The sequence below is a fragment of the Littorina saxatilis genome, linkage group LG4, assembly GCF_037325665.1.
Source record: "Littorina saxatilis isolate snail1 linkage group LG4, US_GU_Lsax_2.0, whole genome shotgun sequence".
NCBI lineage: Eukaryota > Metazoa > Mollusca > Gastropoda > Littorinimorpha > Littorinidae > Littorina > Littorina saxatilis.
This window is the reverse complement of record NC_090248.1, coordinates 53,484,505-53,509,362: the sequence shown is the minus strand read 5'-3', so window position 1 is coordinate 53,509,362 and position 24,858 is coordinate 53,484,505. Positions and strand designations below refer to the sequence as shown.

Below are 24,858 nucleotides of genomic sequence, written 5' to 3'. Positions count from 1 at the left end.
ACGCACGCACGCACTCACGCACACACACACACACACACACACACACACACACAAACACACACACACACACACACACACAGCACAGCCCAACAAACACCTCTCAGTCCACCATCCACCCAACAAAATGTAGACGGCGAGAAAGAAAAACATCTTGATCAAACATCGCCGCCCCGAAACTAAAAGGAGAAAAACATGCTGCCACTTCAACTTTCCAGTCCTTGGTTACTGTATAGATCGCAGACGTGTGAAATGGCATCATTACCAGCCATTCAGACCTGGCCAGAAACAAACAGATGACACAGTGCACTATCGACCCCCCAAGAAAGCAACAAAACGCCTCCAGTCTAATAAAGCGAAAGGGGTATCGAGCCTGCTTGCATGCATGGTCTTGGTGGAACATTGTGTCACAAGTTAAACACAAGGGTCTGGGTTTTTTGGCCCGTACTCGATCGTCCTTCGGGAAAAGTGTTAGCAGTAAGGAGAGTAAGGAGAGGGAGGGAGGGAGGGAGAGGAGGGAGAGAGTGGAATTGAGGGGAATGACGAAGGAGAGAGAAAAGAGAGAAAAAGAGAGAAAAAGAGGAAAAAGAGGAAAAATAAAGAGAGAAGGGGAGAGAGAGAGAGAGAGAGAGAGAGAGAGAGAGAGAAGGGAAAGAGAGAGAGAGAAGGGAAAGAGAGAGACAGACAACAAGAGAGAGAGAGAGAAAGAGAGAGACAGACAAGAGGAACAGAGAGAGAGAGAGAGAGAGAGAGAGAGAGAGAGAGAGAGAGAGAGAGAGAGAGAGAGAGAGAGAGAGAGGTGACGTGCGTTGGTTTAATGATGCGTAAACTTTGCTACAATTCAAAGAGGGGTTGAACACAGACCATCTAAACATACTCGTTCACCTATTCCCCTAACACACAACACCTTTTCTTCTGGAACATTTGTTCCATTGTCCGTATCTCAGACGCTTCTGGTGCCATTCTAGCAACCACAAAACGTGTCAAGGAGTAAGGGGGGGTTGTCGCAGAATATCTTTGTCAAGTTGTCTGGAGCATTCACAAGAGCGTGCCACAAACGTTTACACCGGTAAAGGGCCGAACAAGTTAGCAGTCACGCATTCCAAACTCCAGAAAAGTCCAGAAGTGACAGAAGCCCAGACCCGGCAGAAAATCTCCTTAGAAAGTCAAGGGTTTAGGGGGTAAGTCTTGAGCGAACAGGTGAATGTTTTACGAAAGTCTAGACTGACAGAAATCTCTGACTTCGCAGCCAAAAACGCTGGAAAGTCAAGAGGCACGCATAGACTGAGCTCGCAGCCAAAAGTCTCGGAAAGCCAAGAGTGGTTTAACGCCCAAGCCAAGCACTTGAAGAAGATCGAGAGAAATAACGGAAGGACCCGAAATCGTAGGTTGACACTTAGTGTTTGAATGGTCTCTGAAAGTCAAGAAGACTGAATCAGCGTTCAGAAGTCTCGGAAAGCCAAAAGTGGCGAAACGCCCAAGTCAAGCACGCGAAGAGGATAGAGATGAATAATCAAGATACCGCCAAACAGTCGTTTTACACTTTCTATTTCAATCTTCATAGAAAGTCAAGAAGACTGATCAAGTAGGACTGGAATGTCTAAGCTAGTCAAGAGTGGCAGAAAATTCGAGCACACGAAGGTAAGAGAGAGAGAGAGAGAGAGAGAGAGAGAGAGAGAGAGAGAGAGAGAGAGAGAGAGAGAGAGAGAGAGAGAGACAGAGACAGAGAGAGACAGACAGACAGACAGACAGACAGACAGACAGACAGAGAAAGAAAAAGAATAAGAAAGAGACAGACATAGACAGACACAGGGGTAAGAAAAGTAACGGAGAAATAACTCAGAGAACTTACTTAGAGGCCAACAAGATCGCAGCCTGACACCTTGTATTTCAATTCTCTCTTCACACTGACAAGAATCAAGGCGATCCGTGACGGACAGAGAGACGGAAGAGCGGGCAGTAAACCTGCCACACGCCACTGTAGCAATGCATGTCCAGCTGACAAGCTCCTAACTCGGTGGCTGCCGACACACTAACGCATACCAGGTAACGGACAAAGCTTACTTTGTGTTTTTTTTAGCGGTAAAGCGATAGCGGTTTGCTTTTTAGGCGTCAGTCTGGCCACTCGACTTCTCCGGATCGCAAGAATACCTGTAGATGCTCTAGAAGTATGTGGGTTGAAAAGAGCTTTTAGGAAGCAAACGCTGAAACATGAACGAGACGACAGACTTTTGACAGAAGGGTTACCGAGGTCAAAGTGTCCTGGTTTTGTGGTGTCAAAGTGCATGCTGAATATATCTCTGTCTATCTATCGTCTGTCTATCTATCGTCTGTCTATCAACAGTCAGAAATTAGAGCCAGCACCTATAAATGCAGTTCCAAATCAAAAACCGACATTAGGAGCAGCAGACAGCGATTAGGCCACAGCATACCCTTGTGATGTTCCTTCATCCTGCGTGCAGTGATGATCCAGACAGAATAATGACTCCAGAATAACCAAATGGCGACTGTGTACACAAGAGATCTTCTTTGACAGTTCGATCACAATGTAAAGACGCAAGATGTAACTATCAAACTGTCTGGACCAACAGCAGTTACCATGCAGTCAAGTAACAACAGACTATCCCCAAACTCGCCCCCTCCTGCACACACACACAACGCATTGCAGAGACTACAGTACTTTTCTTTGACATCTTATGAAGAAGAAATGTATAAGAATAAAAAATAACACCCAAACACCAAAATGAAATAAATATTTCGGAGTGAAAACTCCTTCTTCAGTAATCATGTAATGGAATCAAAACAAACGATGACGTAAAAACAGAAAGGAAATTACGTAAGAATACAAATGACGTCATTCTAAAAATAGATAAAACACGTGCAAATTTGCTATTGTTCTCTCTCTCTCTCTCTCTCTCTCTCTCTCTCTCTCTCTCTCTCTCTCTCTCTCTCTCTCTCTCTCTCTCTCTCTCTCTCTCTCTCTAAAGTAAGCAGTAAAGGTAAAACGTCATATGTTTGCAAGCACATACACTTGAGCACACTCACTCCCACACGCACACACACACATACTTCCAGGTGTTGAATGCGATCCAGGGAGCTAACATGTTACAAGGCTGATAAGTAACATGAAGAAGAAATGTCTGAGATGTCTGAATTATAGTCAGTGGCCGTTACTAATTCAGAACAAGCAGAAAATCCCAAACGCCCAAATCCACCCAAACCATAATGTAAGGTACTTTTCTCTGACAGCTTATGAATAAAAGAGCTTCTAATGTGTCTGGCCACGGAGCAGAAATCAATCGAGAAAAGCAGCGAAAGGTCCTAAAATCACCCTCAAACACACAGCTCGATGGTAAGGTACTTTTTCTTGACAGTTAACAAAGAACAAACCTATGAGCTGTCTGCCTATACCAATAGAAAAGCAGCAGACACTGATCCCAAATAGTCTCGAACCCCCACAGACCCACAAAGCACAGAGTCTGAGAAAGTGACAAGGAGTGAAAACCTAAGAAAGGCATCAGGGCTGAGGTCCACGAACAAAAAGTGGGTGCCAACCAAACGGGAGAGAACAAACCGCGGGATCTGATTCGTTGAAATCACAACAAATCTCAGTTTCAACCAATCCAGTGCCGCGGCTGACTCCCACCCGGTTGGTAACTTTTTTGTGCACCTCGGCTCAGGATCCGTTATGATCTCATCGCTCGTTGACTCCTAGTCCTGCAGGGATGACAAAGGACCTGTGGTATCCGGGTAAACACTTGCTCCACAGTGAGCACGCTTTCCCCTTCAAACACACACCAAGCTTCAGGCTGCAGTCTAGCACTCTTCAACAAACTTGGCGAACGCTTGAGGGTTCGCTTAAAACGCACTATTCATTCGACAATGGGTGAAAGATCTTTTTTTAACGGAGGAAAAAGGTATCAAACTACAGACAAGAAGTGGAGCGAAAGACTTGCTAGAACTGAGATTTTGAGTGAGAACAAAGCAAGCACTTTATATGAAACACAAACACACACGCGCCCGCACGCAAGCACATACGCACGTACACACGCACGCACGTACACACGCAGACACACACACACACACACACACACACACACACACACACACAAACACACACACATACACAAACACACACACACACACACACACACACACACACTTGAAAAGACATACAGACGGAAGAAGAGGAAGAACAAAATAAGCTAAGGAGATACAGAGACACCCAGCCAGCCAGACCACCCATCCATCCAAACAGACATCTAAAAAAAAAGCACAAACTGCAAGAACCGAGATCAAATAACTGTATTGTTTTTGTTGTTGTTTGGGTTTCGCTCTCTGCGTAGCACCAAATTCCAAACACGTTGCCAGGATCTACAAATGTTTTTTTGTGGAGCAGCAATGGGTATCGTGCACACGTCATTTACCCGATGGCGTAATAATGTTAGCGGGGTAAAAACGGCTCTGTGGTTACACCGTTACGTAACCCCATGAGAGAAGACTTCCCCCCAAAAATGCATTCCTGGTAAATTCCTTTGCCCATTTTGTTCTTGGCTTCTGCCCTTTCCTTTCAATGTCCCGGTTAAGCTGATTGTTAGTGCATGGAAACAGTTTCGTCTTTCTTGAGGATATTGTTTTCCAGGAAGGCAAAAGCGTGACAGGTTTTGCTTACATCTTCGGTAAAAACAATTTGTATGTTGCCCCTACAAGGTCAAAGTTGAGGCAGTGCAAAGTGCAAGCTTAATGTTGCTTAGGACAGAGTATTTTCTTCACTTGAAGCAAAAAGCGTCAAAGGTTGGTACGAACCAGTTCTGTGTACTGGACTCACAAAATACGACACACAGCTTTTCCATTTGCTAGAGCCATCAAACCGTGGTGTGCGTTTACTACGGGAAAACTCTGTTTCTAAAAGCTAATGCAAAACTTCTGCTATCCTTCTCTTAAAATGCTGAGGTTAGATCATCACTGAATGTGCAATGACCACTGCACAAACCCCCAAAGCCATTTCTTCACGGATAGCAAAGACAGGCGTAAAAGGCGCCCCGGCGTAAACCGTGAATGAATTTTATTGAGTAACTGCTGCCGTAAAGATAACGCTTATTGAGCAATCACTGGCTCGCCAAAACCCAGATCAACTTTATTGAGCACTGGTCGGCTCAGAGCTTTGCATGGCTTTATCGATGAGGTTGGAACGGTCTGGTGCCTTTACGGCGTCAGCAGCCTTTGGAGGGTTTCATATCCTGACGCGCACCTTAGCCATCATGGTTCCGAGCGTCAGCATTAACACACAGACTGCGTTGTCTTCCCAGGTTTAAACCAATGAAGGTCTGCTACTCGAAGTGACTGATGCGTCATTCGATTTGTCAACGCTGCGCACTTCAATCGCAAAACACACAGACGTTTGCTGCCAACGGCCCAGCGACATTTTTAACCTTAGCTAAGTAGCTGTTTCTTCACTTTATTTTTGAAATGTTACATTTCTAGCACATACGACACCTTCAGTCAATCCAGTGAAGTCTTCAATGTAAGCTGAATTGTTTTTTGTGTGCTTCGTTTGTTTTGTCAGCACTGCACACCCAAGCATCTTCAAGTACATCAGGCTCCAACCACTGATACGTCAGCAAACCGAATTCACGTGCCCGCCTTGGTTTGAAACTCTGAATTCTTGCTCCTCCTGAAGCTCTTTGCTCCTCCCGACGCTCTTGTTGCTTGCATGGTGTATTCTTGTGTGTGTCAAGGTCGGGTTTCACTCAATCATGCGATTTTCCCCCTGCCTGACCACCGGGGCGACCGTCATGAAAACGGACCAGTGCTGGCGGGGGCATAAAACCGTTGAAGGGAGAGGTGAGAGGAGAAAGGGACAAAGATGGGGCTGGAAGGACACACACAAAACTCGAGCTGGATAATGACACCCCGAGTCCCCGACAGCATGCAAAGGCATCAAGTCAACTCGAGTGGCCGTCGCGGTGGAAAATTGAAATTTGATTTGCCCAGTAGTGAAAACTGGCCGCCAAAGACCTGTAACGGCTGGCGGCTTGACGGAAGCCTCTAGGTGACTGCTGTGAGGCGTGCAGAGGAGCTAAAAGCCATGTCACACGCTTCTTTCACGCGCGTCCCTTTCACACAAGCTGGGGATACTGGTGCAGAGGGGTATGCTAAGCGAGCACGTATCAACAAGTTATTTCACTTATATGGTCGTCAGAGAAAGAGAGAGAGAGAGAGAGAGAGAGAGAGAGAGAGAGAGAGAGAGCGAGGGCGAGGAGAGAGGAGAGAGGAGAGAGAGAGAGAGAGAGAGAGAGGGAGAGAGAGAGAGAGAGAGAGAGAGAGAGGGGGAGAGAGAGAGAGAGAGAGAGAGAGAGAGAGAGAGAGAGAGAGAGAGAGTTAGAGAGAGAGAGAGGTTGATTCAAAATGAACATCACGGCTACATTGAGCGTCGGAGGATTGTGACGCCGATTCAGAGTTGGAGTTTGGAGGTGGTAAGGAAAAGGCCGTAAACGTAGGAGGGAATTATCCCCCCCCTGATGCGATCTTTTGTGCGGGAGTTCCTCTTTTCTGTGATTGTCACCCTTGAAGAGGTCATCCAAAACCCGGCCACTTCTACAGTTCGGCATTTAAAGGCAAAACGGCAGACGTGATGTGTAATCATAAAACATCTTTGTGGCCAAAGAGTCAAGCAAGGAGAGGACACAAGGCCATCACATTTCAGATCTCGTCTCTCTGAATTGTTCCTGTCGTTATATAGATGCTTTGAAATCTCTTGACAGGATTCTGCGATAAACGTGCTTCTACTCATCACATTCCAAGGAAAGGAAACACATATAACTGCAACCGGCACGGTTGGCCTAGTGGTAAGGCGTCCGCCCCGTGATCGGGAGGTTGTGGGTTCGAACCCCGGCCGGGTCATACCTAAGACTTTAAAATTGGCAATCTAGTGGCTGCTCCGCCTGGCGTCTGGCATTATGGGGTTAGTGCTAGGACTGGTTGGTCCGGTGTCAGAATAATGTGACTGGGTGAGACATGAAGCCTGTGCTGCGACTTCTGTCTTGTGTGTGGCGCACGTTATATGTCAAAGCAGCACCGCCCTGATATGGCCCTTCGTGGTCGGCTGGGCGTTAAGCAAACAAACAAACATATAACTGCAGTGGAACCCTCTCCCACCTCCTTTAAGAACGCCCAATCTAAGACTTAAGACCCTCCTTTCTCAGATTTTGTGTCCAGAGCCTCTGTAAAATGACCTCCCTTTTAAGACTCCTTTTTAAGACCAAGTAAAAGATTATAAAAAAAAAAGCCTACAGAAAAACGAGACAAGAAATTATGACGGCTTACTAGTGCCAAAACCTCATAATTACCATTTTCACGTGTTTATTTCCCGGGAGGAATAATTATTAACTTTCACCTGTTAATTACTAATTTTTAGTTTTGGCTCACTTCCTGGCGGATTGCTAGTGCCAAAACTAAAAATTAGTAATTTTCCCGTGAAAATGAGTAACTAACAGGTGAAAACAGTAACTGACAGCATTAATTAGTAATTATCACGTGACAATGGGTAACCCCAGGTTTTGGCACTAGTAAGCCGTCAAAGGGCTTACTAGTGCCAAAACCTCATAATTGTAATTATTAAGGGAAAATTAGTAATTTTCCCTTGATTATTACCATTTTCATGTGTTAATTACTCTTCTTCTTCTCTTCTTCTACGTTCGTGGGCTGAAACTCCCACGTACACTCGTGTTTTTTGCACGAGTGGAATTTTACGTGTATGACCGTTTTTACCCCGCCATTTAGGCAGCCATACGCCGCTTTCGGGGGAAGCATGCTGGGTATTTTCGTGTTTCTATAACCCACCGAACTCTGACATGGATTACAGGATCTTTTCCGTGCGCACTTGGTCTTGTGCTTGCGTGTACACACGAAGGGGGATAAGCCACTAGCAGGTCTGCACATAAGTTGACCTGGGAGATTGGAAAAATCTCCACACTTAACCCACCAGGCGGCCGCAGCCGGGATTCGAACCCTCGACCTTCCGATTAAGAGGCCGACGTCTTACCACCACGCCACAGCGCCCGTCATGTGTTAATTACTAATTTTCCCGGGAAAATTACAAACTTTCACCTGTTGATTACTAATTTTTAGTTTTGGCTCACTTCCTGACGGACTGCTAGTGCCAAAACTAAAAATCAGTCATTTTCCCGTGAACATTACTAATTATCCCGTGAAAATGAGTAACTAACGAGTGAAAACAGTAACTGACAGCGTTAATTAGTAATTATCACGTGATAATGGGTAACCCCAGGTTTTGGCACTAGTAAGCCGTCATAAGAAATGAAAGATTCCACTACACAACAAAACTACGACACAACAGACAAATCCATAAAACTAAGGTAAACAGTTGTTGAGCAACCTTCAAAGAAAACAAACTCGCACTGAAATGCGAACCCGTAACTCGTCCAACAACAATACATTCCCCACCAAGTTCACTTCAGCCAGGCGCCCCATGTCGAGTCCCGACCCGGGTCAAACCTAATTAAAAGTCACAGCTGAGACAGGTACATACATTTCCCTGTTCTTTTCCTCCGTGCAACGCAGTCAGGGCATCAGCATAGACCTCAAGTCGGCCAGCGCAACACCCATGGCTTAGAGAGAGACAAGGATAAGGGCGAAGTGACAGGGACATCAACTGTAGTTCTCTGTCCCATGACTGGCGCTGCTGTAACGAATGGAGCCCATCTCTGAACATGTCTGAGGGCAATAGTTGTTCGCTTTGTTGTCATCTCTTTGTCTCTGTGTTTTTCTGTCTTCTCTGAGGATAAAAGTGTTCTCTTTGAAAGGAAAGGCCTAACTTTCTCACAGCGTCAGCAAAAATGGCGTTTAGGACACACGCGAGAAAGCGAATGTGCATGTTTATCATTCATCACTCTCTGCTCTATCCACCTTGACTCACATTTGCACCCCCACTCACTACCTCCAACCCCACCTCAGCCTCCCCCCCCCCCCCTCTCGCCTCACCATGCCCCCCCCCCCCCCCCCCCAAGATCCGTTTTTACATTTAGTCAAGTTTTGACTAAATGTTTTAACATAGAGGGAGAATCGAGACGAGGGTCGTGGTGTATGTGTGTGTGTGTGTGTGTGTGTGTGTGTCTGTGCGTGTGTGTGTGTGTGTGTAGAGCGATTCAGAGTAAACTACTGGACCGATCTTTATGAAACTTGACATGAGAGTTCCTGGGTATGATATCCCCGGATGTTTTTTTCATTTTTTCGATAAATGTCTTTTATGACGTCATATCAGCCTTTTTGTAAAAGTTGAGGCGGCACTGTCACATCCTCAATTTTCAATCAAATTGATTGAAATTTTGGCCAAGCAATCTTCGACGAAGGCCAGACTTCGGTATTGCATTTCAGCATGGAGGCTAACAAATTAATTAATGACTTTGGTCATTAAATATCTGAATTGAATTAAAATTATTGTTTTATAAAACGATCCAAAATTACTTTTACTTTATTCTTCATCATGTTCTGATTCCAAAAACATATAAATATGTTATATTCGGATTAAAAACAAGCTCTGAACATTAAAAATATAAAAATTATGATTAAAATTAAATTTCCGAAATCGTTTTAAAAACTATTGCATCTTATTCCTTGTCGGTTCCTGATTCCAAAAACATATAGATATGATATGTGTGGATTAAAAACACGCTCAGAAAGTTAAAACGAAGAGAGGTACAGTAAAGCGTGCTATGAAGCACAGCGCAACCGCTACCGCGCCAAACAGGCTCGTCACTTTCACTGCCTTTTGCACTAGCGGCGGACTACGTTCAGTTTCATTCTGTGAGTTCCACAGCTTGACTAAATGTAGTAATTTCGCCTTACGCGACTTGTTGGCTCACGTAAGTGTAGCCTATGCGATCGTAACTTTGTCTGTCTGTGCGTGCGTGCGTGCGTGCGTCTGTGCGTGTGTATGTCTGTGGTAGAAACTCTAACATTTGAAGACGTCACATTACATTGACGTCACATTATGACGTAAGAGGGTTAGACGTCACGCGAAGGAAGTACTGACAGTCTCGGTCATTATTATTTTGAGCGTGCCGAGACTAGTTGGCAGTCGTGTCCTTGTAAGTAGGCTACATGCAGACAGACAGATCTAGATCTAGTGTCTCGCTTCCTTGCACAGTTTCACCTATGCTCTTTCTGTGTGTGTGTGTGTGTGTGTGTGTGTGTGTGTGTGTGTGTGTGTGTGTATGTGTGTGTGTGTGTGTGTGTGTGTGTGTGTGTGTGTGTGTGTGTGTGTGTGTGTGTGATTGAGTTTGTGTTACTGTTTGTCGATTTCTTACGTGAGCCTTGATGGCTTCGCCTCTTGTTTTAATTTGTCCCTTTCACAACCTCGTGGGCAAATCTTCAAATCCTGTTCATTCCATTTTCATCTGTCGTAAGCAGTGAGGCGGGTGTCTGTCACGTTATGCAGCGACCATGCAGACTCGGTGTCCACGTCTTGCTGCGTTACGAACGTCATCTGTTATCCCTTCTTCGTCTAGTATTCGTATTGTAGCTATGCTAGTTGCAGTACAACACACAGGTTTAGTGTTTAACGCGCCTTTTCCTTGTTTACTTTCTTGATTTTTCTTGTGGCGTTGATGTAGGAGCAACTAGTACATGTATTAACACAGTGTCTTTTTACATTTAGTCAAGTTTTGACTAAATGTTTTAACGAAGAGGGGGGAATCGAGACGAGGGTGTGTGGTGTATGTGTGTGTGTGTGTGTGTCTGTCTGTCTGTGCGTGTGTGTGTGTAGAGCGATTCAGACTAAACTACTGGACCGATCTTTATGAAATTTGACATGAGAGTTCCTGGGAATGATATCCCCGGCCATTTTTTTCATTTTTTCAATAAATACCTTTGATGACGTCATATCCGGCTTTTTGTAAAAGTTGAGGCGGCACTGTCACACCCTCATTTTTCAATCAAATTGATTGACATTTTGGCAAAGCAATCTTCGACGAAGGCCGGACTTTGGTCTTGCATTTCAGCTTGGTGGCTTAAAAATAATTAATGACTTTGGTCATTAAAATTCGGAAACTTGTAATTAAAATATTTGTTTTTTTAAACGATCCAAAAATAATTTAATCTTATTCTTTGTCATTTTATGATTCCAAAAACATATACATATGTTATATTTGGATGACAAACAAGCTCTGAAAATTAAAAATATGAAAATTATGATTAACATTAATTTTCCGAAATCGATTTAAAAACAATTTCATCTTATTCCTTCTCGGTCCCTGATTCCAAAAAACATATAGATATGATATGTTTGAATTAAAAACAAACTCAGTAAGTTAAAAAGAATAGACATACAAAAAAGCGTGTTATCCTGCTCAGCGCGACCACTACTGCACTATTCTGCATGGCTTGTCGATTTCACTGCCTTTGCCACGAGCGGTGGACTGACGAAACTACGAGTATGTGGTCTTGGTGAAAAAAGCAGTGCGTTCAGTTTCATTCTGTGAGTTCGACAGCTTGACTAAATGTTGTTATTTCGCCTTACGCGACTTGTTTAAAATTACTGTCCTGTTTCTTATATCAGAATGACTGCACTCCATAGCAGCGGTTTTTTTAAGACTAAAACATTTACAGACACCGGAAAGACAGATGAATGTTTCATCAGAAAGACATACAGACACCGAAAAGACAGATGAATGTTTCATCAAGACAGACATACAGACACCGGAAAGACAGATGAATGTTTCATCAGACAGACATACAGACACCGGAAAGACAGATGAATGTTTCATCAGACAGACATACAGACACCGGAAAGACAGATGAATGTTTCAGCAGACAGACATACAGACACCGGAAAGACAGATGAACGTTTCATCAGACAGACATACAGACACCGGAAAGACAGATGAATGTTTCAGCAGACAGACTTACAGACACCGAAAAGACAGATGAATGTTTCATCAAGACAGACATACAGACACCGAAAAGACAGATGAATGTTTCATCAAGACAGACATACAGACACCGAAAAGACAGATGAATGTTTCATCAGACAGACATACAGACACCGGAAAGACAGATGAATGTTTCATCAAGACAGACACCGGAAAGACAGATGAATGTTTCATCAGACAGACATACAGACACCGGAAAGACAGCGGGGTTCAGTTAGAGAGAAAGGGCGGGGATGTAGCTCAGTCGGTAGCGCGCTGGATTTGTATCCAGTTGGCCGCTGTCAGCGTGAGTTCGTCCCCACGTTCGGCGAGAGATTTATTTCTCAGAGTCAACTTTGTGTGCAGACTCTCCTCGGTGTCCGAACACCCCCCGTGTGTACACGCAAGCACAAGACCAAGTGCGCACGAAAAAGATCCTGTAATCCATGTCAGAGTTCGGTGGGCTATAGAAACACGAAAATACCCAGCATGCTTCCTCCGAAAACGGCGTATGGCTGCCTAAATGGCGGGGTAAAAAACGGTCATACACGTAAAATTCCACTCGTGCAAAAAAACACGAGTGTACGTGGGAGTTTCAGCCCACGAACGCAGAAGAAGAAGAAGAAGAAGAAGAAGACAGAGAGAAAGACAAACAAGACACAAAAACGACCATGTTGAGAAGGACATCGATCACCAGAGCTGACAACAAGATCAGGGAGTATGAGTCAGAGATAAGCCATACTGAGAAAGGACAGGACAGTTACGCCAACAACAACATCCCATGGGAGCCAGAAGCGGTGTAAAACGTACATTCTCTCTCACATAATTTATCTCACGCAGTGCCTTCTAACTCCAGCATGTAGAGAGTACACATGGATAATTATGGTCACTGCCACAAATATTGAGAAACTACGTCGAAATGAAGCTTATTGCATGCTTCTGGTGAAGGACAGCAGCCTACCTGATTAACTCTGTCGGTTGATTAGTGCCTCTCCGGCACCTCGCATCCCCATTAGCAACCATAGACAACTCCCGCTGGCTGTATCCGCTCGTCATCAAAATTTCATGTCCAATATTGTCTTCCTTTGTCGTATTCCCAATGCAAAAGTCTTGACACATCCTAACTGCATGCTGTGAATACGTCAAAATCCTGGCACTCCGTCTTTCTATGATATTGTCAGTGTTCTTGTGGAAGTTTCAACATAAATGTTTGTTACTGACTTTGTAAATGGGATGCCCAGTCTTCGCAAGTAAGTCAGGCTTAGTCTTGTCTTCTATTATAGATTTGCGTACTTTGCCCAGCCCCCTCAGTCTTAATGACGATGAAAAGTAATCGTATTTCAATTGCTTTGGTTCTGGTAACCCACAGTTGTATCTGTTTTCTCTGTTAATCCGACAAAACCCTGCCCTCGACTGTTCACATTCCACCACCAACACAATTTAAATCAGCCGCGCTAGGTCCGTTCAGAGACATAGGTCAGTGTATTTATCTGGTCCGTTGCCCTGCACGAAAACGACACCTCGAACGAATGTCAGAGTGTCCTCAGTCAATCTTTGTTTTCCACACGGAGGATCACCTTGTGTGTCCACCACAATAGACAGGATTTTCCCAAGTTTCACAAACATTACGCACGTGCGTTAATTTCCCCCCTCCACGCGTATAGCCTCAGAGTTTCAGCAGTAACACTCCTGAAAATGTCGCCCTAGTGTAGCAACAACACTTCTGTCCTCGTCCCCTCGATACTCCAAGTTCCGGTGTGCGCGTGCTGCGGCGGTGGAGAAAGACTAAACCGGGCGTTGTGACAGTGACAGAGACAGCGAATCATCGAACCATGACGCGGTTCCAGTGCCGCGTGTCGTATGGCCGGGGCCCGTGTGGCCATGCAGCTGCCGCGACCATGGCCCGATGCGCCTCAATGACTGCCCTGTCTTGATTGTCCCTTGGCGCTGTGACAATGGAGGCTCAATCTCCTCAGCACACACTTCTGTCGCCTTCAGGATCTCCCCTGTTCCCTCCTTCTCCTTTCTTTTTCTTTTAGTTTCATATTCTCACTCGATATCACCTCCCACCACTCTCGCGCTTTTTCTTCTTTAAGTCTCATATTCCTTTCGACTCCCATCCCTCCCCCCTCCCGTCCCCCGTTCTCCTTCCATGGAGGTGGTATTTGTTTAATTTTCCAAACACTCTCTACTTCTCTGTCTGTCTGTCTCTTTTCCTTTAATCTCCTTCTATGGAGGCACTATCTGTTTAATTTCCCATACAGTCTTGAGTCGAGCGTTTGAAAATGCCTGAGCCTGAAGGCGGGTGTAACTTACACCTCTTGGTATCAGTCTGCCTTAGAGATGAGGACAGCAGTCAGCCAGACGGCCAGAATAGCGCGCTGCATTTCCTGCATAGAACTACGGCGCGTCTGCCGCGACGGTGCCTGAGCTAAACATTGGTGGGCACTGCTCACAGCCCGGCTCACAGCACTGTAAACATTCCCCGTCCCTTCACCTCTCTCGCCACCATCCGCCCTACCCTTGGTCTCATGCCTACATACTCTCTCTCTCTCTCTCTCTCTCTCTCTCTCTCTCTCTCTCTCTCTCTCTCTCTCTCTCTCTCTCTCTCTCTCTCTCTCTCTCTCTCTCCTTCTCTCCACCACCAATCTCCTCAGTTTTACGGAGGTACTATCCGTTTAATTTTGCATACTCTCTCTTCAAAGTCTCCGTCTTTCCGAGTCTCTCCAAAAGTCAGTTTCACACTTCACAGCAGGGGGAGCATGCGACAATAGCCAAACTTTCACACTATCCCGCAGGCATGCCTTCCACAAAGCAGATGTGTCGTATTGTCCCACCAAAGCCCCGCTTTCGGTCTCTCAGTAGAAACATGAGTCAACGGGACAATGCTAGGACGACGATAGCACCGTAATTTCACAAAACAACATTCATTCCCTCAGTGAAAACACGAGTTTATAGGACAATGCTTGGACTACGGCGGTACTATAATTTCACAAAACAGCATGCTTTTGTTGCAGTCAAATAATCAAAGACTAGCTATATAGATACTCTCCGCTTCAAATTTCTAACACTGACGCACCATTTCTGAATGCGTTGTTAACGCTGTCATTGTTACGAGTCTTTTAATCTAACGTTGTTGGAGACATCTCTGGCACATTCAGAGACCCTATATAACTTGACAAAGACACTCCATTTATGGCCACAATGTTCCTCGTCCGCAAGCCTCTCATTTTCCGTCCCCGCATGATGTTCTGATTAGGTGTTGGCGTGAGACTTCAAAGACATCAACACGACACCCGATCAGCTGGCTACACAAAACGCACATTATGGCTAAAGGCGGGGAAATAATGGAGAGAGACTGAGAGAGAGACTGAGAGAGAGAGAGAGAGAGAGAGAGAGAGAGAGAGAGAGAGAGAGAGAGAGAGAGAGAGAGAGAGAGAGAGAAAGAGAGAGAGAACAAAGGCAGAAACATCAAAGCGAGCAAACACAGAGAGGAGCACGGTACCTCGCCGATCACTGACAGTGAAGGACAATAACGCATTAACCCATTCAAGTGCGAAACCTAATAATCACATGTCTATCTCACCTCTTTTATCTTACCTTGTTGTACATGTAGCGCAATGTTCTTTATCGAGGATGTAGAATAACATCCCAAGGACCAGCGCACACAAACTTTTAGAGACAGTCACACAAAAAGTATACTATTTTGCCAACACCTATCGTCTTGTGTACTCCTCAAGTGGCAATAGCACACTAACACACTTCTTGACACACACAAACAAGAAGTACTTTTGCCAACATCTATCGTCTTAGTTCTGTACTTCCAGCACCAGTAAACTAAAACACTTCGTCAGTGACAGACAAAACAAGAAGTACTTTCGCTGGGACTCGATCGTCTCGTGTGAGAACGGTAGCGGCCGTTCTATTATAGTCTTGGCAGCGCTGGCGGTGCAGTCACCACGGCTGTCAAAGTGCATCAACATCCACGCCGTAGACATCTACCGCCCAGCACACAGACACACAGAGCCCTGCCCAGCGTTATAATCCTGGTTACAGACAGGTTACACGACCGACCGTAAAGTCCATTCGATGACTGACTCGGTGCCAACAACACGCCACGGATCGCTTTGTACGCTGGCATCAGAGCCAAGCGACGAATAGCACTGCTGATGCCCGGCAGACAAGGTCCGAGACTGGCGGCCAATGGCTAATCTGACACTGACAGTCCGGCAAATGGACACAGCGCTCGCCACGTGAAACACGCTTTGTTGTTGTTCGGTCGCTGCTAAGTAGGTCACATCTTGAGAACAGCCAAGTTCTCAGTGGCGCTAATACTGTCCAGGGCAAAAAGAGCAACACGTGAAATACATGCGAGTTTGGTCAGCTTGAGGTCACAGTCACACGGTCACTTTCATCAGAGACATACATTCTATCTATGTCTCTGCTTTCACGTACACTTTCCTTGTTGAATGGTAAAGTCTCTAAAAGTTTTTGTCTGTTTGTTTGCTTAAAGGCACAGTGCAGCTCACAGCCTTCGTTTTGCGTTTTTGTTGCAGCTGAGTGCATTTACAGTTAAAAAAAATCCTTCTATGGTAGTAAAACAAACCCAAAACTACCCAATGACGACATCTGTGAAGCTCGACAGTTTCTTGTTCACGCGAGTGCATAAATTAACCAAGTTATCACGTGGTGTTTGGTCGGAGTTCGATTCAACTTGAGTGATTCCGGCCTCCATTTTGTTTTACACAAACTCATGATGACGTCTGACATAGTTTGCTAGTGACGTGTCTTTTTGTGCATGATGTGGTGATCAACCCCAAAAATAGGCCAAGACCCTCTTTGGGTGCAAGTCAATGAAACTTGGTAGTTCTTCTAACGGATAGCTGCCTGAGGTATGACTAAAAGCCCCAGGGGCTCCGTGCTCCTGGATTTGACAAGTTCAGTACCTTTAACGCCCAGCCGACCACGAAGGGCCATACCAGGGCGGTGCTGCTTTGACAAATAACGTGCGCCACACACAAGACAGAAGTCGCAGCACAGGCTTCATGTCTCACCCAGTCACATCAAGTTATTCTGACACCGGACCAACCAGTCCTAGCACTAACCCCATAATGCCAGACGCCAGGCGGAGCAGCCACTAGATTGCCAATTTTAAAGTCTTAGGTATGACCCGGCCGGGGTTCGAACCCACGAACTCCCGACCACGGGGCGGACGCCTTACCACTAGGCCAACCGTGCCGGTCTCTAAAAGTACTTCCACGACCAAATAGAACAGATCAAAGAGACCCGAGGGGCCAAGTTTTCGTCAATAGCATGGCGTCATAGACTGTCCAGAATTATATTTACGGATTTTGCGCGCTCAAACACGCAAAGCACATATGACTAAGTGCCAAAAGGTGCTCACAGAACAGAAGACGACTTTGTTTTACAATAAAAATGTTTCTAAAAACGTGTGTCTGCTGAAAATTGGTGTGTGTGTGGATGAATGTGCGAAGAGATAGTGGACATAATTTCGTGTGTCTGACTTGAACGGTTTTGAAGTTATCTTTGTTTAAAGTCAAAAATAACGCCAAAACCGGCCATATGAAAAAGGACATCGTGATACCTCGTGTTTTGAATATGCCACAGAAAAATAACAAGAAGCACAAATGAATTGCATTTAGTTTGATTGAATGCCTGAAACATCGCTTTACAGACGAGACCAAACGTCAAATCTAAATCTCGAGAGAATTTTTTTTTTTCGATAACCGAATTTTAAGGTGTCGCACGCAAGATGTGTCGTCATCACGGCATACATTTTTCAATCGCAGATATTTACTAAATTTCTTTTTCAAAAACTCTGGAATTGATGTCGACACGTCAAGCGATAACGGTGTATCAAACTGCTGTCTTTCAAGTAATCCAGCAAAGACTGCAGAACTTTTGAACAGCATTTTTGAAAACGATTTGAAAATTTCGTCATATCTTGCGTGCGACAAAATGTTCGGTAATTAACGGTTATTTTCTTTTAAAAACAAAATTTACATGTACAAAGATCTACTTCATCTACGGAACCACGTGACACATTCTGTGTTCAAAATTTGTGAAGAAATCACGAACCACGAATGCGCTATCAAGTGTTGAAATTATGTCGTCAACATCTTTTCAGATCTTGCGTGCGACACCATCTTGCGTTCAACATAAAATGTCACTACCTTATCGAGTTTAATGGGTAAAACTAACTATTTGTTGTCTTAGTTTAATCTTCTTAATTAAAAGCGTAATAAAACCGAACTTCCAAGATGAATTTTAATTGAGATTAGCGAAAGAGCGGGCACGCAAGTCGACCTTAAAGTAAAAGAATGATAACACGAGCGTTTGTCGTGTTGTCTTGCGTGCAACACATTGTCCAAAAAGGAAAATGTATATTTTTCTCAGACGTTTTTTAAGTTGAAACCTTGAAACTTCACACACATTTGGGGTTTAATCGCCCCCATGCATGGTAAAAGTCTTGTTGACCCTTGTCAGATTTCAAGGTCACGGCTGGGTCACATGTGGTTCAGAAAACGGATGAAACATATTTTTTCAGAGATTTTTGAAGCTAGAACCTTCAAACTTCAAACAACGCTTTTGCTTAATGATTGTTCAACATGGAGAATTCAAGGTTGATCCTTGAGAAATGTGAAGGTCATAGCAGGGTCTCGCGTGGGTAAAAAAAAAAGGAAATTGTATTGAACTTCAATTTATATAAAACCAAAGTCTGGTTGATCTGTTTTAAGATTTAAGGTCAAATCTGTTATTTAAGGTCAAATCAAATAGAAATTTGTTGATGCTTAAATCTTTGAAACTTCCAACAGGTTTGAGGTTTGACAACTTCTGGACTTTGAAATCTGGTATGGTTGATCCTGGTAATATTAATTAGTCAAAACATCAAGATCAACAATTATAAAATAAGCACTTTCACCAATGTCAAGTGAGCAATAGCAGCAAACGTGAGTCTTATAAAGATTATCACTTTTTGTGTGACCTCAACTTGACCCCTCTGAATGCTCTCAATCATGGAAATTGACCACACTTTGATTATAACCAAACAACATCAAAACTTTGGAATGTGTGAAGTTTCAAAGGTGTTGCTTAAAAGGCGTTCGTGAAAATGACAATTGTATGTGTCTGACTTCAATGCGACCCCGCTGCGACCTTGACGTTTGATTTTATCAACCAGACTTTCATCATGTGTGAATGACTTCAAACACTATAAAACTAGTTGAAGAAATTGACAATTTTTCAAAGTTTAAGCCAGATGGCACTGCTGTGACCTTGAAATTTGACAAACATTAACCAGGCGGTCACCTTTTTTAGAAAATATCCTTAAAGGATCTTTAACCTTACTGTGACCTTGGAATTTGATGAGGTTTAATTTAACTTGCGTAGTGTGTCAAGTTTCAAGGCCCTAGCTTCAAAAACATATGAGAAAACCTCATTGAAAAATGTATATGTTTGACCTCAACGCGACCCTGCTGTGACCTTGACTTTTTCAACCAGACTTTAATCGTGTGTGAACATTATACACTAGAACTGTGTGTATTTTCAAAGCTCGTGCTATAAACGCGCTGAATAAATTGAAACTATTCCACATTTGGACCAGATGTGACCCCGCTGTGACCTTGAACTTTGACAAAGATTAACCAGCAGGTCACTTTTAATGAGGTTTTATAAAAATGCTGAAAGTATGTGAAGTATGTAAAGTCTAACTGATCTAGTATTAAAACATGTAAGACGTGACAACGACAATTTTCCAGTTTGCAAAGGAAATTTAACCTCGCTGTGACCTTGAAATTCAATGTTGTTTAATGTGATGTGCACCATACCTGGAGGTCATTATACTTTGGTTGTGTGCCAAGTTTCAAAGCCCTAGCTTTAAAAACGTGCGAGATAACCTTAATGCTATGACTCAGTGCCGTTTTGAATGATATAACGAACAAAATTATCGTTATTTGTAAAATCATTTGGGTAAATTTATCTTTTCTTTTCGTAATTGGGTTCCAGCATCTGTTGTCTTAACAAAAATCACAATATCAGTCGTGTTTGTCAACTTTTATTTTTTAGCCCCTTTGTCCGCTTTTCGTGCGCACCTTTTGGCACTTAGTCATATATAGGTTTGATCAGTAAGAATAAGTCCACAATAGATTTGTTGTTAGAGCTTACACTGCTAAACGCCCTTCACACGGAGCTTTAACTCGGAATAATAACAGAATGGGGAACATACACCTGTCTTTGCTGCGACGTTGAGCAGGCTGCGGAATGTCGTGTATTGTTGACTTTGTTCAATTTGACACTGATTGGTTAATCATGGAGTACAAAAAGAATCAAACAGTTGGTCATCTGAGAATCATTTTAAATGAGCGTTTACTGCGGCCTTTAAGACACAAAGTCAGAAGACGGTTTATTGCTGAAAAGCCTATGCAGCTGACTATACTCGTTCTTTCAAAAGAATCACTGAAACTGGTGGCCGCCTCAGAATGATCAAAGCGAGTGATCACTGCGGCCTTTAATACAATAAGCACACAGACTATTGCCGACAGGCGTATACGACTGACTCTATCAGTCCACCACTGATTGACTGATTGATCAAGTTGCCCGAGACAAAAGAATTGGATCAAACAGCTGTTCCGCACGTGCAACTAGGCCCTCAAACAAGTAGGTCGTACTCCGTGCTTTCAAGTGACAGTAGTAGTCGTACGACAGACAGACTGACACACACTCAGGACTCGTCTGCACGTGAATCGCTGCGCTGGTTGACTATGTGGGTCAACCAGCGAGCTACAGGATCACCCAGAACATGTTTCCCTTTGTGTGTTATAAGAATGTCTTTCTTGTGAGTCCGCCATCTTGATCTAAAACGTAAATTTGTTATTCTAAGGATTACGTACAATGTTAGGCTTGAGACATCGTTGACTATAAGTCTGAAATTGCCCTTCGAGTTTGACGGTTCGCTTAAAGCAGGTCAGATTCAGAGAGACCAGACACGTCATTATTTATTACCGTGACAGTATTGCTGACCGTAAAGAATAGCCTTGACAGTGTAGTAAATCATGTTGGTCTTAACGGCGTTAATGTAGGTCACACTTAGAGGTCTCCGGTCAGAATATATTACTGTGACGCCGACTCACCGACACAGTGGTAGACCCGAAATTCGCACACAAAGGCACACACGAGATCCATTATCGCCATTTGCAAGTAAAATGCGTGGCAGCTGCCTTTATATGGGTCAAGTTAAATCCCCACGACACCAACCGTTCTTAATTGACAGACACATTTGGAGAATACAGCCAGCATTTGTCACGTGCAGTCTGCTGCTTAATCAGGTCAGACTATCAAAAAGCCTGGCCATAAATTCACTCTGGCTGCAACGCCCCTTGACTAAAGATAGCTTGGGAACTGACAACAGCAAATGGGAAGAGACATCAGACTTACAATCTTGAAAGCATCAAGTCGGTCAAAACATCTTACCAACCCAGACATTTGACAAAAACAAAACAAAATAATGCATTAATTTACTCCTTTGTTGTTGTAAAGCTGGATATTGATTGGGCGGAAGAGACTTCGCGAAGTCTACTTCACGAAGCTCGTTGCACGAAGCTTTGGCACTGAATTTTGCAAAAGAGAAAGTACACAGAAAACAAAGAACGATAATCCAAAAGCATCACCTTAAGAATGCTCAGCATAGACATAGACAGCGTAAGCGCAGTACAAAAAGTTCAAATGTGACCCTCCACCACGGAATGAGTCACATGTCACCTTTGCATGGTTTACAAATTTTTACATTTTCCTAAAGAGTTTTTTATGCTCTATCCAGTGGTGAAAACCGTTTCAGAAAAGAGCAAAAACTGTTTGAGTTATAAGCCTGTGACTAAGGTGACCCTCACACTGTTACCAGACACTCCCCCGGACTGTGACATGCGACTCATTTCGTGGTGGAGGGTCACAAATGTATAGAGATTCTGAAGACCGCATCAAAGTGCAGGAGACTCGAAGAACTCGACCGAGCGCGCTTCACGTGCATATGCCCGCAGTAGCACACTGTGACAGAGCGATCGGCGCCAATACAAGTCCTATCCACCCGCCACTGCCTTACGCCCCCATTACACGCCATTAAAGCATCGTAAAGGAGTGATGAGCATGGGAGGGGGTGTCGGGAGGAGAAGGGCGAAGGATTGGGAGGAGATGCCATTCATACCCACGGCCCTTTTCAATAAATCTGTCACCCATGTAAATCCATGAGAGTAAGAGTGGAGAGAGGAATCGGTGCTTAGCCCACATGCAACTCAGTATTGGAAGTGTGAGAGAGAGAGAGAGAGAGAGAGAGAGAGAGAGAGAGAGAGAGAGAGAGAGAGAGAGAGAGAGAGAGCGAGTGAGAGGAGAGAGCGAGAGAGAGAGAGAGAGCGAGAGAGAGGAGAGAGCGAGAGAGAGAGAGAGAGAGAGAGAGAGAGAGAGAGAGAGAGAGAGAGAGAGAAAGAGAGAGAGAAAGAGAGAGAGAATGACAATTCTTTATTAACGAGGGTAGTAGATTAAGCAGTGATCTGCTTTTTTACATCGAGTCCTCGCCCTGAAGAGGGAATAACTAAAGACAAACAAAACACTAGGAGACAGAGACAGAGAGAGAAAGAGAAAGAGAAACAGAGACATAGAGAAAGATGTATAAAGTCTGGTAAACCTTTCCAACTACCATACAATATATCTACCAACCATCTGTTATCGAAAAAAAAATACCACAACTTAGCACAAGATGGAGCCGATCTGCTACCACAAACAATACGTGTATCCGTTTTGTGTTATCACTATATCAGTCGTTGGCGGTATTAGCCCAAAACTGATACAATGATAACACCAAACGGATGTGACTGCACTTTTCTAACCTAATCAAATGATTCAAACGTGTGTAATACAACCCCGCACGAACCGAAACTGACTGAGCCTCCAGCAAAACGGAGCAGAAGTCTCCGGAATAATGATTAAGATGCAAATTGCCGTACGGGAGCTTGGCCCCAAAACGCTGTCATCGTCCTATCCTAACCACTGAGCCCTCGGGGCCCCCATGCGACATCAAAGGCCCAACTGTCGTCTGCAATGAAGTCTTCCCATGGCAGCTGCAAATGACACAGTTGCCCCCCTTGCGCGCGAGGGTGTGAAGAGTGACTGCCCCTGCCACACCCACTCGATGCTCCGCTGTGCTAATAAATCACACTGATTTTGTTTTTGGTCGCATCGTTTTGAGGGATGGAAATAGGGCAGTGTTTCCTCTGTTTGCCTGTTAAAAACGGAAGTACAAAACTGGGTGGTGGGGGATTTGGGTCAGAGCTAGTGGAACTTGTTTGTATCCGTGTGTGACAAAGGGGCCGGTTTGGGTCTGGGTGTTGTACTTGTGAACGAGCTACGTGTGGGTGGGGGGGGGGGGGGGGGGGGTGGATAATAGAAGAATAGAAGAACAAGAAGAAGAAAAAAAAGATAATTATATGTTTTTTTTATACGATAAGCCTAAACGAGTTTCTTAAACGTTTAAATGCACAACAGTTCTGGGTTTATTCGCACGAACAACAAAGCAAACCGATAGACAAAACTGCACTGACGTTAGTAAGCATAAAAAGAAACGCAGCCTTGGCCTTTGCAGCTCACACGAACTGTGACATCATCAATACTGAAGTGCTGCCAGAAATGACAGCCAAAGCATGAATAATGTCCACACTTTTACACATCGCTGTGTCAGACGTTATTCATAATTCAACGTTATTGCATAGCCTGTTTACCTGAGGTGATGAATTCCGTCTATGCCGACTGCTGAAGCTCCGATATCCGTATCCGTAGTGTATACTCCCATCTCCGTATCCGAGGTGAACTTCGGGTCCATTTTCGTATCCATGTTTGCTTTTGACATATTTGTTTTCGTGTAAGTTTCCACAACCAGAATTAGTTCCCAGGCCGTGATCACTATGTCTGTGTTTGTTTCCATGCACGATTCGTTGTCCGCATACCTGGTACACATCTTGACTGTTGCTGTAGATGTGTCCCTGTGTGTTCCGACGTTCGTGATAAGAGCGTGCTGTGTATTCGGAGTCATTCCTGTGTCCGTTTCGTAGTCCGTAACCTGTTCCGTTCCACTGTATGCTGCTCCGGTAAGGGTACGCCATCATTCCGTCTAGCTGGGTAAATTGTAGCACGTACACTCACCGAGCTATACACAATTTTCTGTATCAAGTATCATAAATGTACACAATCACTCATAACAAAATCCGTTGAACTGTGACAATGTTTGGGTACAACATTATAACGCCGCGATAATTTCCCAAATCGTCGCCAAGCTAAACAACTCCACGTATTTCGAGGATCATAAATATTTACACTCAATCCAAATTGATTTTTGAAAAGTTTTTTTTGTGTGTGTGTTTTCCTAACGCCTACATAAATTCAAACAAATTCACCGACCTACATAAACAACCTCCTCAATGTTTCAATGATAATAAAAACATAATTATACACTCACAACGCAATGAGTTGAAAGAAGTTTGGGTACACCTTCACTAGACACTCCAAGGTAGTTTCACACATCTACACCGAGGTAAACAAATTCACGAGTGTATCACGCAGGTATCATAAATATACACCATACACAACTAACGACGCGGAAAAGATGTTGTATGTATGACGTAAATGTGCTCGACAAATCAAGACGCTTTTTGAGAGGAAAAAAGCTACAAACTCGAGTCAAACATCCTCCAGGCCTAATGAAGATGAAACGATTATCACTGTAAAGTGTCACCAAACACACCTGCCTACGATGTTCTCCGACGCGTTACTTCGCTGCTCAACGCACCGAAATTCCCACGCACACTAATGGATAGAAACAGCCGGTACAGGTAACAGAACCTTTCTCTCCCCCCCTCTCTCTCTACCTGCT

General features: G+C 44.2%; 1 protein-coding gene across 1 annotated transcript in view; it reads right to left on the bottom strand.

Annotated features, from left to right (window-relative positions):
• LOC138965630 (E3 ubiquitin-protein ligase PDZRN3-like) overlaps positions 1–24,091 on the bottom strand; it is a gene marked incomplete in the record, with an annotated part of 190,687 nt that extends 166,596 nt beyond the window's left edge. Inside the window, 1 exon segment of the mRNA XM_070337805.1 lies at positions 23,936–24,091. Coding sequence (XP_070193906.1) covers positions 23,936–24,091 — 156 coding nt within the window.
• Between the last annotated feature and the right edge of the window lie 767 nt (positions 24,092–24,858).